This window comes from Cavia porcellus, unplaced genomic scaffold, assembly GCF_034190915.1.
Source record: "Cavia porcellus strain 051 isolate PalLab524CR breed Dunkin Hartley unplaced genomic scaffold, mCavPor4.1 scaffold_12, whole genome shotgun sequence".
In the NCBI taxonomy this organism is placed as follows: Eukaryota; Metazoa; Chordata; class Mammalia; order Rodentia; family Caviidae; genus Cavia; species Cavia porcellus.
Genome location: NW_026947495.1, coordinates 84,337,016 through 84,352,841, shown reverse-complemented (window position 1 = coordinate 84,352,841; position 15,826 = coordinate 84,337,016). Strand labels below are relative to the sequence as shown.

The 15,826-nt window shown below is 41.1% G+C and overlaps 2 protein-coding genes across 12 annotated transcripts in view; both read left to right on the top strand.

The window, feature by feature from the left end:
- Als2 (alsin Rho guanine nucleotide exchange factor ALS2) overlaps nt 1-5,454 on the top strand; it is an 80,029-nt gene extending 74,575 nt beyond the window's left edge. For all 7 annotated transcript variants that reach the window (XM_063259558.1, XM_063259561.1, XM_063259557.1 and 4 more), the window contains 5 exons: nt 618-663; nt 991-1,052; nt 1,691-1,840; nt 2,080-2,176; nt 4,176-5,454. In XM_063259558.1, coding sequence (XP_063115628.1) covers nt 618-663; nt 991-1,052; nt 1,691-1,840; nt 2,080-2,176; nt 4,176-4,214 — 394 coding nt within the window. In that variant the 3' untranslated portion in view covers nt 4,215-5,454. The remainder of the gene's footprint in view (nt 1-617; nt 664-990; nt 1,053-1,690; nt 1,841-2,079; nt 2,177-4,175) is intronic.
- Nucleotides 5,455-6,465: 1,011 nt separating this feature from the next.
- Nucleotides 6,466-15,826, top strand: part of Mpp4 (MAGUK p55 scaffold protein 4) — a 47,099-nt gene continuing 37,738 nt past the window's right edge. For 2 of the 5 annotated variants that reach the window (XM_063259573.1, XM_063259574.1), the window contains exon 1: nt 6,484-8,051. In XM_063259573.1, coding sequence (XP_063115643.1) covers nt 7,934-8,051 — 118 coding nt within the window. In that variant the 5' untranslated portion in view covers nt 6,484-7,933. Of the gene's footprint in view, nt 8,052-15,826 lie in introns of all 5 variants that reach the window. The other 3 variants (XR_010050990.1, XM_063259575.1, XM_063259572.1) reach the window with 3 other exon arrangements.

Below are 15,826 nucleotides of genomic sequence, written 5' to 3'. Positions count from 1 at the left end.
ATTCGTATATTGTCATGTAGAGAAACTAAATATGACTTATCTTGTCTGTTACTTTGTACTTATTTAAACAAAAGATATATTCTATATCACATTCTTTAGAAAAAATCATGTTCAGTCTTTGGCCTTCTTTCCCTTATTGTCTGCCTTCCTTCTCCAGCTGCATTTTTCAGTTTAAAATTATAGATGTGCTCTTGTTTTATAAGGCATTATTTCTGGTTGTTCCAGGGTAACAGCGATTTACTGCTTGCTTGCTTTCCAATACAGCTGATCTCTTAAGTGTATAAATACGCTCAGTATTTTATATTTGTTCTATCAAAAAAATGAGTAAGACTTAATTGAAAAGTTTTTTCAATGGAATAATTTAATAATAAACAAATGAGATAAACCTGAGTAAAGGAAAGATTTTAGACAATATTTGTTACTATATGTGGGATCATTGACTATAAAATCATAACTTCCTTAGATGGATAGAAACTGGATTCTTTTTTTTAAAACTTAAACTGTCAGTGGAAATTATTTTTAATAAAACAGGGAAGTCCATGTAGCTGTCAACTTTTTATAGAGACTTATCTATTACAATAACAATTTGTATTAATAATTTGTGGATTGCATTTTAGGAAATTTTGGCCAGTAACTTTGTCAATCTTTGGAGAAAGTAAAAAGGTATAGTAGATTTTAGTTTCCTTATGATTTTTTTTTTTTCTTTTGGTGTGAAGGATTACTGGTTTTTTGGGGGAGGGAGGAGTTTACCAAGGAATCAAACTCACGACCTCACACTTGCCAGGCAGGCACTATCCCGATGAGCTATATCCCTGGCCTGGTGTAAAGAGTTAGATTGCAAAAACTTTTTTCATTTTACTGTGGTAGAACGGTACTTGGACTTGTGCTAGTATCAATTATCCACTAGTGAACTATGTCATTCTCAATATCATTTACTTTTTTAACTGCAAAATGCAGCTTTCCTCTCTGACCTTTATTCTCTTTTCATAGATATTGCCAACCACAAAAGATGCATGTTTTGCTTCAGCAGTAGAATGTTTGCAACAGATCAGGTAATTTCTGATTCACTGACAAATCAAACAACTTAAAGTTATGTTTTAATCTCCTGGAACATTAATGACACCTAGTTTCTAACCTAAGCTCCAAGCATACCTTTGTGCTCCCAGTAGGGTCAGATTCCACTCAGAGATCAGAAAGTCCTTTTGAGACATTTAGGTTAACTTTTATTCTAACATGCCCTTGCATTTTCAGAAACAGTGGAGATACCTATCCAGTAATTTAACTATATACTCATGTCTTTAAACAAATGGAAATTAACCAAATTTGTAATTAAAAAAAAAAAAAACATAGCTGGGGATATAGCTTGACACAAGCATCTGCCTGGCAAATGCAAGGTCCTGAGTTCAATTCTCGATACCAAAAAAAAGAGCATATATTAGAACAAGATAGGTAAAAGGAAATCATGCGTGACTTACAAATTCTTCATGTGACCCGTCAACAGCTGGAGGTAGTTTTCCGAAAGCCCCGTAGCGTAGCACAGTGCTTCTTCCCAGGGACTCAGTATTCCTGGTTTATCCATTTTAAATTGGTTGTGAAACTCAGAGAGAATTGTTTAAAAAAGTTAATAAGAAATAGCTTTGTTAAGAAAATTATGAGGTCTTTTTGTAATTCTTTTCTTTTTTTAACTTAGCACAACCTTTACCCCATCAGACAAACTTAAGGTCATCCAGCAGACATTTGAGGAGATCTCTCAGAGTGTCCTGGCTTCCCTTCAGGAAGACTTCCTGTGGTCCATGGATGACTTGTTCCCTGTGTTCTTGTATGTGGTACTGCGGGCCAGGTATCTGATCTTTCAACTTTATTATCAGAACCAATATTTAATACTGCTCTTTGCTTCTTGTGAACTGATCAGAGAAATGTGTTCTCTTCTCTAGAGGAAAAAAAACCCACCTCTGTTAACTGATCCCAGTATGGTATTATGTTTTTATTTGAGCTGTTCTTTCTTTTCCCATCAACAGATTCAAAAGGCAGATGGACTTGTGAATAGAAAAACTTACCAACCTTTTCTCTTTGGGGCAGGATTAGGAATTTAGGCTCTGAGGTGCACCTCATTGAAGATCTGATGGATCCTTATCTCCAACATGGGGAGCAGGGCATAATGTTCACTACCTTGAAGGTGAGTATAGGTATTATTTAATAACAGTTTAGCTTAAAACTATCCTTTACCATATTATCAAGCCATCATTACTTTCTTTATAGAAAAATTCAGTGTAGACATTACCTTTAGTGCATGCACAATATTTAAAACCATCATAATATATTTTTAAAAAGTAGGATGTCAACTACTATTCAGAATACTAGAGCAAAGTATTCACTTATCAATTATTCAAATTGTTAAAAATGTTTATATCTTCATAAATTTCAGATGCTTTGGGGCTTAAATAACTCCAAAAGAAAGCAGAAAGAATTTTTAATGTTCTAAAAAGTATCCTACAGTAGGTATATTTAATGGAACTTACAAGAGGCAGGGTATAAGTAATGCGTTTCAATTTCATCTGACTCCTCTTGCTTGTATTTACTATAACCAGTAGGTTTCAAATGAGGCTCTTTGATCCGGATGCCCTCTAGGTATTATCCTGAAAAGTAATTTTCATTTCCCACAGTTGTTTTTTTTTTTTCCTCTTGGATTTTCTAAAATTTCCTGGAAGATCAAGAAATGGCAAAACCACTTCTGAAAAAGAAGCAGAATAAGCCCAATATTCCAGTCAGTTAAATATTATAAAATCACAGTAATTAAGATGAAATAGTATCTTACTGTCACTAGAGTAGACAGTACCTACATGGAAAGGACAGAAGGCATGCCTGCAAGGGAAGTCTCATATGAAAATGGAAGCATCAAATATAGAAAAAGGATAAATTACTTAACGAAAGGCCACAGATAGTATTGCATAATTTATTAGCAATTTTAGAAGAAGAATGGGATAGCAAATTAGAGATGCTTTGGGAGTTAAATATAGAGAAAAGACCAGGAAAAACAGATAAATTTAAAAAAGGGAAAAAGTAGAGTTTAATGTCAAATTTCTGGCTTAGATTAGCTTTTAAACTATTCACTTAAAAATCAATAAATTTTCTTTTCTTTGCTTGGCTTTGCTTTGCTTTGCTTTTTTTGAGACAGGGTCTTGCAATGTAGTTCAGGTTAGCCTTAAACTCACTATGGAGCCTAGGCTAGCCTCATACTCACGGTGATTCTACTGCCTCAAACTCCAGAGTGCTGGGATTATCAATGTGTAACACCACACCTGGCACACCAATACAATTTCTGTTTTTAAAAAATGAAAATGAAAAAAGGGAAGGAAATTAGAAAAGAATATTGGTTAAAAATTACTTACATTATTGTATTTATGTTCTATGAAGAGTTTCTCTAAACAGACCACAAAGGGAGGAACCGAGTAAGTTTACATGTTAAAAAATGCTCAAATTCACTGAAAATCATAGGTGCAGTTGTAAATAAGATGTCATTTTATGCCTTCTAACTTAGCAAATGTGTTTTAAAATTATTTCACATGCTGGAGGGCTTACACTGCTGATAAGGGACCACTTTACTATTGTACCATAATGGCTGTAAGTTGCTGCTAGAGTAAGTACCAGCACTGGAGTTTGACTCAGTAATCTTATTCTCAGGAATGAAAGCTTGGAAAACATGCACTATCTGGATGTGCTGTTCAGTGTATTATAACTAATTCTCAATCCTAGGTACTTTCAGAATCAGTGAAGACGCTTTGCAAAAAAATGCACTCCTGGAAATTTAGATTTCTGGACATGCAGGGCTGTGAGCGTCTGTGTTTATTCACTGTCTCGGGTGTTTCTAGCTGCAGTGGCTGTAGTGCACCTTTATACGCCAGTCACTGTTGATCCATTAGGTTATTTCTGTGTAGCAAATCACATCATACAACTGGTAAAAAGTTTTTTGTTTAATACACAAAACGTTATATGAACTACGCCAACGCAAAAACCAGCCACTGAATATAGGGACTAGAAAGGGACAGGGAGTGCACACAGAACTGATTGTCAGTATGTCCGTCATTGCTGAAAAAGTTTATTCCTTTAGATTCATGTGCATTGCTGTTTATGTAATTTTTTAAGTAAATTATAAATTGTTTTAAACTTTTCCTCAGGCATGTTACTACCAGATCCAGCGTGAGAAGCTTACCTAGGCTGCATAATAGTTTGAAAACTGGATTATCTACTACCATCTGGAGTCTATTTGTAGTGGTGAAAAAAGAGTATTGAAATTGGAATGGACTTTATGTAATTTTGGTTGTTATTTCTGAGCCTCACTAATAATTAAGAGCCCAGAACCCAAGGGGAAAAAAAAGTGTGTGATTTAAAAAGAAGACAGAAAATTTAGGTGGAATTGATTTGACCAGTGTTGACCTATGTTAAATTCCAAAAATTTCACCTTATATTTGGAATAGGATACCCCTCCTGTACTCAACGGTATGTCAGCTACATGAAGTTGTAAGAAAAGTTTCCAGCACACTTTTTTATATTAAAAAAGTTTATGAATATTTTTGAGTTTGTGGATCGAAATCCATCTGCAGTTACCCCAGATCCCTTTGCAAGGAGCAGATTGTACTGGAAACTGTAGTGGCCATTCTCTGCCCTCCTGATCGTCCCAATCCTGTGGACATCATGCTTCTTCACTGGTGAGGGGAAAGGGGAATTTTTAAACTGCAGTTTTAACTTTTCTAAGCTTTTCCTTTGGATATTGAGGATGGGAGAGATTCATAAGTGACTGTCGCATCCTGACCCAAAAATGGAGACTGCGTCCAGACAGGAGTCTTCCGCCTCCTGATTAAAAAGAACATAGGAGTTCTGGTTTTGCTTTCCTTGCTGTGCTACAGTGAGCAAGTACACTGGAATTCAACATGGACTCCAGGCCACTGCGGCCGTCAGCTGCCCATGTGCAGACGCTGCATGCCAAGACTGGGACAAGGAGCCCTTCCGCATGCAGGATGGGGCCTGGGACACGTGGGACAGAGCTGCATGGACCCCCGGCCTAGTATTGTTCTTCTTGTACCTTGTGCCAAAGCCACGGGTGGGAAGAAAAAGGAAATGAGCTTTGGCCTTTCCCATCTCAGAAGTGTTGTCCTCCTCAGCAGTGTAGTGTTTTGCTTTTTTTTCCCTGTCCTGTTGTAAGTTGTTGGTTTGCACTGTACTAGTAACACTAATAGCTGTTTGGATCACCAAGGTGCTCTTCTCCTCTCATCTCCTCACTGTGATGAGCACAGGAGCCCGAGCAATGTGAAGTGACTCAGCAGATGTTCATTACTGTTGAAAAAGGATCGTGGTCTCTGCAGTTTATAATCTAGATAAATGTTTGTTAAAATACTGTTTCTGAATGTTGGCTGTAATGTACAGCAATTTTTTCATAATAAAAGGCATTCATCTTTATGAAGTGGTTACAAAACAAATGACATTGCAGCGTTAAAAGTTAAAGAAGGGGCCGGGGATTGAGCTCAGTGGTGTAAGTGCCTGCCTAGCAAGCATGAGGTCCTGAGTTCGATCCCTGGTACAAAAAAAAAAAAAATTTAAAGAAGGCCAGGAGTGATGATGCATGCCTGTAATCCTAGCACTCAGGAGTCTGATGCAAGAGGACTGCCATGAGTTCAAGGCCAGTCTGAACTACACAGCAAGACCATGTCTCAAAAACCAAAATATTAAAGGAAACCTTGGCTTCAAAGGAACCCCCTCCTCCCAGGGTCTCAGTGAGCCCTGCATCTTTGGTAACCTAAACCAGTAATTACAATACCTTTGCTGACAAAGAACAAGTTAATTTTTCTGTTCCTAATAACCCAAGAGACAAGAGTCCCTAAAAGAAATCTATTATTTCTTTGAATAGAGAGCATATTTTGAGTTACTAGATTTTTGTTTGTTCACTTTTTCTTTCCTAAGCAGATTTTTCAGAAGGGAAGACTAAGGATTTAAGATTCTAGTTAGGAACATTACGCACTAACCATCTCCCAGGTTGCTTGTTTGTTTCTTTGTTTGTTTGTGAAATGGTCTTGCTTTGCAGTTCAGGCTGGCCTTGAACTCACTTGAACTACTTTTGTAGTCCAGGTTGACCTTGAACTCATGGTGATCTTCCTGCCTCAGCCTCCCAAGTCCTGGAATTACAGTTATGTATCACTATGTGTGACTCATCTTCAAATTTTAATGTTTTCTCCATCTTGCTGCCTTCTGTAACATGCCTGCTTTGCTTGAAAGGACTTAGTCTTTTTTCCCTCCTTTCGTACTAGGAATCAAATTCAGGGCCTCACACTTGCCAGGCAGGTGCTGCACCACTGAGCTATATTCCTGGCCCCAAAGTACCAACTTTTAAAGAAAGGTCTGTCTTAAATGCTTTGCATTTCCATCAGGGATTGTTTTAACTTTCTAGGGAAACACACACAACACACACATACATACACACACACACAGCAGATTTGACTGATGAAGACAGATTTATTGAACATCTAGTTCCTTAAGAGCAAGATGAATTCCCAAATTGGTGGACAGCCATCTCATCTAAGGGCATGGTCCAATTCACCCTTGCACTGGAGTCTTAAAACTGTCCATTTACTTTGGATTTTGCTATATTTGTACTTTTCAGATAGCATACTAAAATTGTCAATTTTCATCTCAGAAAAAAGCCCTAAATCTCTGGGCCAGTATCTTCATTGTAGAAGACATACAGCACTTGCCAACTCAAGAAGATCTTTCACAAGTGTGATGAATGCTCCTAGCAGCTGGGGTCAGAGAATCCACCCCAATTCTCCCCATCTGCAGTGAGGAGGAGCTGAGATATGCCCACTGCCACAGACATTGCTTTATAGCTGGGTTTAGAAGTTTTCAAAGTTAAAACTTAAATAAGTGTACTTTCCAGCTTGTGTTGGTCTGTACAGTGGGTAAATGAAGAAAGCCATGTGTTTAGTTTGAGGCTGGAAAACCTTGAGCAGCTGACATTTGATCTTTGCCTTTTGTAGCAGTGCCATTTCTCATTCTTTGTATATCTGCTTCCAAATGCTTTCCCACTGACTGACTTTTACAGTAACATATCTGCAGATTCCACATTGTGGAGTCAACTGAATAGAAATGGGGTGGATTCTCTGACCCCAGCTGCCTGTATGGAAATACATAGTTTTTTCCCTTGTCATTCCCTAAGCAAGACAGCTTAGGGAAGACACCACATAGTGTGTGCATTGTGTTTTACAAATCACTTGGAGATGATTTCAAGTAGTTACAGGAGGACACTCGTAAGTCATATGTGACTCCTGTGCCACTTCAGTTAAGGGACGAAGCCTCCGCAGACAAGGACTAGCAGACAGTCCTAGAGCCAGAGCACCGAAGACAGACTACATTCAGACTGGAGGCTTCACCAGGTGGCACACGCCTGTAACATCAGCAATCAGGAGCAGATGCAAGAGGGTTCCCCATGAGTTTGAGGCCAGCCTAAGCTCCATAGTGAGTTCAAGGCCAGCCTCAACTGCATAGCAAGACCCTGTTTCAAAAAGGTCAAACAGGCGTCGTGGGATGGACCAGAAACAGCTGCTGCTGCTGAGCCCTGTAATGACGGCAGAAGAGTCTCGCTGTTTTCTCACCAGAACGTGAGATTAAGGTCACTGGATCAGATTACTCCAGGTTTCTCCATTTTTTTCCTTTCATTAAAAATGCCATCTTCCATTATGGGACATTCTTACTCTGAAACAGTCAACAAAAACATGAATGTACTGTAATAATTCCATGTGTGGGAAGTGTGAGAAAATACTAGATGAAGGTTGGGAATGATGTACTTTGGATGAGTCGATGCAAAGAATACAGGGGACTCGTGACGGAGAGACTTCTGGTCATTCAGTGTTAGGCTGGGTTAGATCTGTGGATTAAATCAAAGAGGATGTGCAGGGTTTTTATCCAGAGCAGCGAGGTGACTTTGGCAGCTAATAGCCCACAAGGATTTTCTGCTCGGACCTTTGTCTGGACAGGAGCAACCTTCCATGTTTATAGTCTCACAGGTAAGAGACTGATACATCTCAGTTATTCGAAGACGTGTATTGTTGTCTAGCCTTTCTATACATTGTTAATTGTGAACAATGGAATCCTGGGAACTCAAAAGGTTGGGTTGCCTAGTTACTCAAATTCCATGAAGAATTTTATGACTGAGTGAACAGGTTCTGCTCTGAGAAGCTGTTTCTTGAGTAAGAAATTTTGAGTATTACGGCACTTGGGTGAAGCAGCACACATCCACAGCATTTAGTGAAAAGGAAGCGGCTATTTCGTGTGGACCAATTTTGACTGTTCAGTTGCTTTTTCCAGCTTTGTCTATTGGAAGCATTGCTTTGAAAAGCAAGCACAATGGGAAAAGAAGTGGAGGTTTTGAATTATAATCAGTACGTTTCTTAGAGTTCATGGAACTGCTTTAAAGTAATGCTTAAACAGCAGGAACTTTGCATGATTCTGGAGACTGGAGTCTGCAGTGAGGGTCCCGGCCCGGCCCCAGCTGTCTGCCTTGTCACTGTGAGCTCACGTGAGCTGTCTCAGGAAGGCACTGAGTTAGGTGGCACGGGGACCACCTGTCTCTCAGGGATGGCCCAGTCCCATCACAGTGGGAGTCAGGGCTTCAGTAGGAATTTGGAAGGGGGAGAATGGGTGAAATTCCCTTAGCCGCTGTCCCTGAAATCTGAGTGTAAACTATCAACAATTGTAGGGCTTTTTGTTGTGGGTTTGAGACTAGGTCTCACTCTGTAACTAGGCTGGCTTGAGCCCATCCACTCTGTGTAGTTTAGGTGTGTGCCTCCAGGCCCTGGCAAAGGCCAACAGGATTCCCTGAGGTTGCAAAGATGAAAATTACTGCCTTAGGCTTCTATGGCTGAGGGAATTTTGGTCAGTGTGGGCCCTTTAGAATATGTGAATTACTTATCCAGGTAACCTTGCATTGGCTGTAATTTATTAGAAGTTACTATAATAACTAAATTTCACCACAGAAACCACCACCTGTTATGAAGCACAGACTGAGGGTGAAGCTCCCTCAGCTCCCGTGCCCTGCTCCTGGGTGGGTAGGCCTCATGCAGCGCTCCGTCCTTTGTTCCCAGAGGGACTGAGCTCCAGCTGCCCAAAGGACAAGTTAAAGAAACAATCCATTGTCAGGGATAGTGTATTTCAGTATGTAGATACGGGATATCACTATGCCAGAAGGTAGAATAAACCCAGCACACACTTGAACCTGTGCAGAAACCGAGGGCAGTGCAAAGAAGCTTTGAATGAAGGGACAGACACAGCATGGTACGATGCGTGGTGATTTTCTCAGTACCGTAAGAAACATTACTATTAATCACATGGTTTTCTGAATTAATGGACAAATTGGTAAAGTAAATTCGTTTCTCAATTGTGGTACCATTCCATCAAATTCAGTGTGTGTTATAACTGCGAAAGTATTTTATGTTTATAAAGAAAAGCTGGATTCTAGGTTCAGATTTTGCCCCCATCATGAAAGTCTAATGAGACATTTGAAAGTTCTACAAATCAAAAGACGATTCCTCCTTACATAGGCAGCTTCTAGGAAAACCCTTTGAAGAATAGTAGGTGTATTCCTTTGCCTTATGTTCTTAATCCCTTCCCCATTCTCCTGGCCAAAATGTAGAGATGCTGTCTGAAAGGTTCTTGCCCTAATATGAATTATTGTACAGTTGTGGCAATGGTCTAACATGCTGGAAGGCCAAGGGGGAACACTTGCCCTGACAGCTACTCCCTCCTTCTTCCCCTTCAGCCCAAATTGTTACTTTCCATTTTAACCCTCGCGCCCCTCTGTATCCAGTCAGAAGGACACAGCCAGACCCCTGTGGGTTGTGAGCTCTTCTCCGCATCCTCTCCCACCTCTTCTGCTTCTCTATTGCACCAGAAAACTCAACATTTTGGTGCCAAATCCCAGGAATTTGGCAGAGTGCATCAGCTCCTGGAGTTTGCCTCCAGTTTGAAACTCCTTTCTGTGAGCTGCTTTTTCCTTCCTCTAAGAACTTCTTATTTGCCACGGCTAGCCCTGCATCCAACACTAACCCTCATTCGTCACAGGTGTGCTGCCATCCACGGTTCTCTGTCTCCATTCCACATTGGATAATAGCTTTCACACTCCTTGCATTGCTGAGGCAAAGCTGTTTCCAGCCTTAAAAATCTGCAAGCTTGTGTCAGAGAACTTATCCATTGCTGTCCCTGGACAAAGATAGCAGCTTTCATGTTCCTTGGGCAGGATAGGCTGTTACCCTCTTGTTCTCTGGGATCCCACATTGAACTCTCAGTGATGGCCAATGAGAATGGCTGTTGAGACCTTCTGTGTCACACTTTCAAAATGGGTGATAACTTCTTTTGATAAGTGTGATCCAGAACAGCTTTCATGTTGCTGGGGAGGTGGGGAGCTAAACCTATATCGTCCTGAGGCAAAGTTGTTCTCTTAGCTCACCTCTGATTCGGTCATGGGGAATACCATTTCCCATCTCCCGAAAAACACGCCCCTGGGGTGCATGCTTCATAACTTTGGTGTTCTTAGCCTTAAAAAAAGGGTATAAAAACCAAAAAGCTGATCTTTTATTTATACTTTTGTCACAACAGTGGTAAGATGGCAGAAACTCCTTCTCCGCAGGACTTTTTCACTTTGAGGACATGTTCTTCTCTCGTTCTGTCTTGTCCAGTGGCCAAGTACTTCTGGCTCGCTCTGCTCCACTGAGATCTCTCCCTTTCTCCCCACCAGACCCCTTAGATGATGCGTCTCCTGCCTTACTGCTCCTGCCAATATCCCCAAGTCCAGACCCTTGGTGTTTTCAACAAGTCTCTGAATCCCTGTTTCATTCCCTTCCCTTTCCTCACCCCCCAGCAGACTCTAACTCTTCCTTTACTTCCTCACCCCGCTCTCATACTCAGTTCCCTCAACTTAAGCCATCTGTCCCATTGGACAGCCCCACTTCTGTCCCCGCTGCTCCTGTGTTGTCATTCTCCCCGCTGTCTCACCGTGCTCAGTCTCGTGTGTTTCGACTGCCCGGCAGACAGCATGATGCTCGACCACCACCTTGTGGTCCCATGCCATGCCGTCCTCAGCAGCCATCTTGCTGCAGCTCGCATGGAGGACAGGGGCCATCTTGCAGTTCCTCATCATGTGTTCAGCAGCAGCCATCTTGTTGCAGATCACATGATGACCATCGACTTCCCATGTTTCCTCACCGTGTAACCAGCAGCAGTCATCTTGTTATGGGTCTCATGGTAGCAAGTCACAATCTTGTGCTTCCCTGTTGCATGGTGACTAGCAATCATTTTATGATTCATTACCCCGTAACTGCCCACAGACACCTGCTGGACAGCTGGCTGCTCGTAGGCCATCTGCACCTCCCACTCCACATCCTTCTCAGCCTCAATCCCTATTCCTCATTTGGAAACAGGCTGGTCCTGAGGGACTAGTTCATATTCATGCTCCTTTTTCCCTCACAGACCTATCTCTGATCAAACCTAAATTAGTTTCCTTTTCTGTTGACCCACAAAATTATATTAGAGAATTTAAATTTACAACTAATTGTTTTACATTTCAAGAATGTTTCTGTGGTTCTAAACACCAATCTCAGCTCACAAGAGTGGGCTCAGCTATGGCAAGTAGCTCAAAAAAAAAAAAAGGCAATCATGGACATGATAGAGTTTTTCCAAAAGATGAAAAATATTAACAAAAGATGAGAAATATAAAATAAAAAGCAGCCTTTATTCTGAGAACACGGAGAGAGATGACCGGCACCCCCACCGCTGGCGTCTGGCAATCTCTCCGGTGGACACGTGGCGTGGGGGCCTGTAAAATAGCCTCGGTTTGGGGTAGAACCTAAGGCGGGCATTAGGGATACACAGGTAGCCCATTGGTCCTAGGTTTGGCGCCATATGTAAATTCCCAGGGGCGGGAAGATGGCATCACAGGTAACTTCCTAGGGGCAGGGCAAGATGGGGCTTCCTGCTTCCGGTTGTGGCTTTCCTGGCTACAGTGTCCTGTCTGGGCCAAAACCTTTCAAGACATATAACAAATATTACTAAAAATGACCCTAAGTCTACTATTCTTATTTCAAGAGATCTATGTTAATTGACCTACAGAAAGGTTCACACTAGTCTATTTATTATATTATAATTCAAATTGGCCAAATATATTTAAGTGCACTCTAATTTTATAAGACATTTGTCAGTCTGTCTCTGTATCTGTTCTCTGTTCATCCAGTCTGCGTAATTCTTCTAAAGCCACAGGACTACTACTGTTAAAAGTCAAATAAGCATGGAGTTGGGAGAGGTGAAGTTATGGGAGGCCATTATTTCCCCATCTAAAAGGGTAAAAGTAAAAAGTGTAGGTAGGACTTGTCCTTGGTCTAGGGGTGTAGCTGGGGAGAATGGGAAGCATGAGAAATGTAAGGCCGGACAGTTGAATCATGTTTGGCAATTATAGATGAGAATAGGGAGGGCTGTGGTTGTGTCACTTAAGTGAGACAAGAGCCTAGACTCAGAGGGGTCTCATGTTTTCACTACGAACAGCTGAGGGTGGGGAGAACTAAAATAGTTGTTAGGTAGAACAGTATGAGAGCAATCTTACCTATAATTTAGCAGTCTTTAGGAAATATTACCCAGAGTCTTACAGCAAAAAGAATAACTAATAGAATGTAAGGGATCAGGAACCAAATAAGATAATAAGACATGACTTAGTCTGACAGTTGTGGCTGTGGGGCCTTGGTGAGACAGAGATGGGTGGGAGATAGGAGATTAGATGATCACTCAGGACGTTTAGTGTCAGGGTTAGGAGGGCACAGTTTAGCTTAATGACAAGGGACAAGGATGGCAGTCCAGTGACCTTGACCACTGTTGGGAGCTGCAAGGAAAACCAAATGGCTCCCATTTGTTTGTGGTCCTGTGGTTAGAAGGTTTAAGATAAATTAGGTCTCCTAGGGATATGGGAGGATCTGGTTTGGTCCCATCAGAGGGTGGGGGAAGACAGAGATCGGCATGTTGTGTAACAAGTGTGGGAGGAAGGAGAGGATTGGAATGTAGTCAGCAAAAGGAAGAAGACTTTGGGAGATAGGAAGTTGTGGGTAGAAACAGTCAGCTAAGCATGAGTTTAAAAGGGCTTAAAAAAGTGGAGCTCAGGGAAGTGTTTTGAGCTTGGCCAAGGTTAAGGGAAGAAGTTGAGGTCAAAGTTAGTGTAGCTTCAGAATGAATTTGTGAGGTATGTTACTAATACGAGGGAAGGGTGGGAGTCATCTGTAAGGCCTCAGTGCAGTCATGGTGAGGGTGGTCTTCTGAGGTGAGAAGCAGTCACTAGGTTGAGAGGACAACTAGCTGAAATAAAAAGAGAGGACTAGGTGTACCTATTGAAGGCGAGAAGGGCCAGCAGAGCAGGGACTGGCTCATGTGAGATAAGCTCACTTAGATGATGAGGTTATTGTACTGTAATAGATTATCCTAATATGAACTTTTTAGTTTCCTGTGTCAATAAGGATACGGCTGCATGGGCTCAGAAGCAAGGTGCCCATCCTTGCAGTGTGTTGTCTAATTGTTTTGACAAGTAGGCTGTCACTTGAAAAGAGGGTCTTTTTGTGTCCCAGTACATACAGCATTGTGGCCCCCAAGAGGTAGTGTACAGAGTCAAGAGTTGCGTGGGATCAGGAAGGGTAAGTTCTGGGGCCCTTAGGGATAGGTTCTTTTAGCTGTAGTACAAAATACAGGTGTGTATGGGTACAGTGGCATATAGGGGTTTTGATAAGGAGTCCCTGAAAGCTTTGTAGAGGGGTCAGACTAGAGTTGCAAAGTTAGGAATCCAGAGGCAAAAGAAGTTAGCTAAAGCCAGAAAAGACAGAACCTGTTGTTTGGTTGTGAGCACCTGGTGATCCTGAAGAATTGCCTTGTGATCTTAGTGATGGAACCACTGGTAGGACATGTTGGGATGACCAGAAAGCTATGGGTGAAGAAGAGAGTTTGGAACCTGCATGGAATGGGTCCTGCTTGAAGAGGCTGTGTAGCTGGAATGTCAACATCCACTACAGAGACTGAGGATTTAATATAATGACCTGAAAACTCAGGAAGAACACTATAGGTGGCCTCCATGTCTACAAGTGTAGAGAGTGTCTTACCTGAGACCTCCAGTGAGACTCAGGGCTCCGAGGATACTTTAATGGGGGCTGTGGGTTCCGAGCCCTGTTCATTTTCTTTCTTTTTTTTTTTTTTAATTTTATTTAAGAGGAAAAAGAGAAAAACACAAAACAAAACAAAGTGGTGTAAGGGTACACGTAATACAGAACTACAAAAAAAAACATAATAGTAAGAAATCACCTGCTAATAGATTACATATTATCATCTTGGAAATAGTTGCTCAAATCACAGTATCAAAGAATACAAAGTGAACATTCAAACAGAGAGACTGCAAACAGCTGTGTTCAATGATCCAAAAACATTAATATAGTCAGCTATTTAACACCCCTAAACACAATTGCTGTTATATCCATAGAGCTTTTTTTTTTTCTTCTCTTTTTTACAACAAAATTTACACATTTTGGATTTTATTACTCCTAGTCCTTATTACTTTTTTGGGGGGAAGAGAATATAGTCAAATATGGAAAACAAAGCTGCCACTCAAAACCAAGGATAGACATAGCACATGATGTAGAACAGAGTACAAGGTTATCAACAATGGTTATCAAAATTGTCTCTTGTTTCCTTAAAAAGAATAGTCTATCTCATTAGATATTATAAAGTTGGACAAAACAGTAGAGAACAAGACCAATAAAACTTAGGCATTGTAAACATTACAGGACTTCCAAAGGAGACAACAGTCAAACCAGAATGGGCATCTTAGTGAATCTTATTGCCTTCAAAGTAGGTGCTTATACCCTCAAACTTGATACTATCATATAGAATGGAACAGAGTCTAATCAGTCAAAACAAGATCGTGGGAGTATTACAGGACTTCAAAACAAGTTAACAGTAAATCAAAAAGAGTTACTATAATATATGCTAATTAAAAAAATTTTTCCCCTTAATTAAAAAACATAAGAAATAACTAAATAATTTTTTTAAAGAATAAGGGAGAGATTGAGATAAGCTCCAACATGGCGTGGATCTCAGGAGACACTGCTAGATCTCCCCCTGGAAGGGCTGCAGGCTGCCACCCTGCCTCCACTCACAGGGAGGGGAGATGCTGGCTTGGCTTCCCAGAGACCTAAGCTCCAACGCCCTGTTCATTTTCAGTAGCAAGTCCAAGTAGATCAGCCAGCAATGAATCTGGTGGTGACGTGATCTCCTGTTAGGGCAGAGTTAGCTGGCTTACCTGCTCTCTGGTGGCTAGGACAGTGGCTCTTTCAATGGCCCTTGAGACTGCAAAGCGGGCAGAGCCCCGAAGGAACTCAGGGTTTGGGGCATTCTCTTGCCCAGTGACTTTTTTTTGTCACACATAAAGCATGTCCAAGAGGGGCTCAGGCAGCTCTGCCTTGTTTTGGTTTTCCTGTCTTGGGAACCCAACTCTAAAAGACCAGACTGGTATTTAACAAGTTTCCTTTTTTTCTTTTTCTTTTGGCCTCTTTTTCATCTTTTTGAGTTTTATCTCTTTTGCTAAAGACATGAAAAGCCACATCAAGACGGCCCTCCCTGAGGGCCAAGTTTAGCATTTTGTAGTTTCGCATGAGTGTCAGGGGCAGACTGAAAAAATAAGTTAATTACAATTGTCCCTTTATGAGAGCCTAGGTTTACATTAGTAAATTTAATTAGGGTGTCCCTAAAATGTGTTAGGAACACAGCA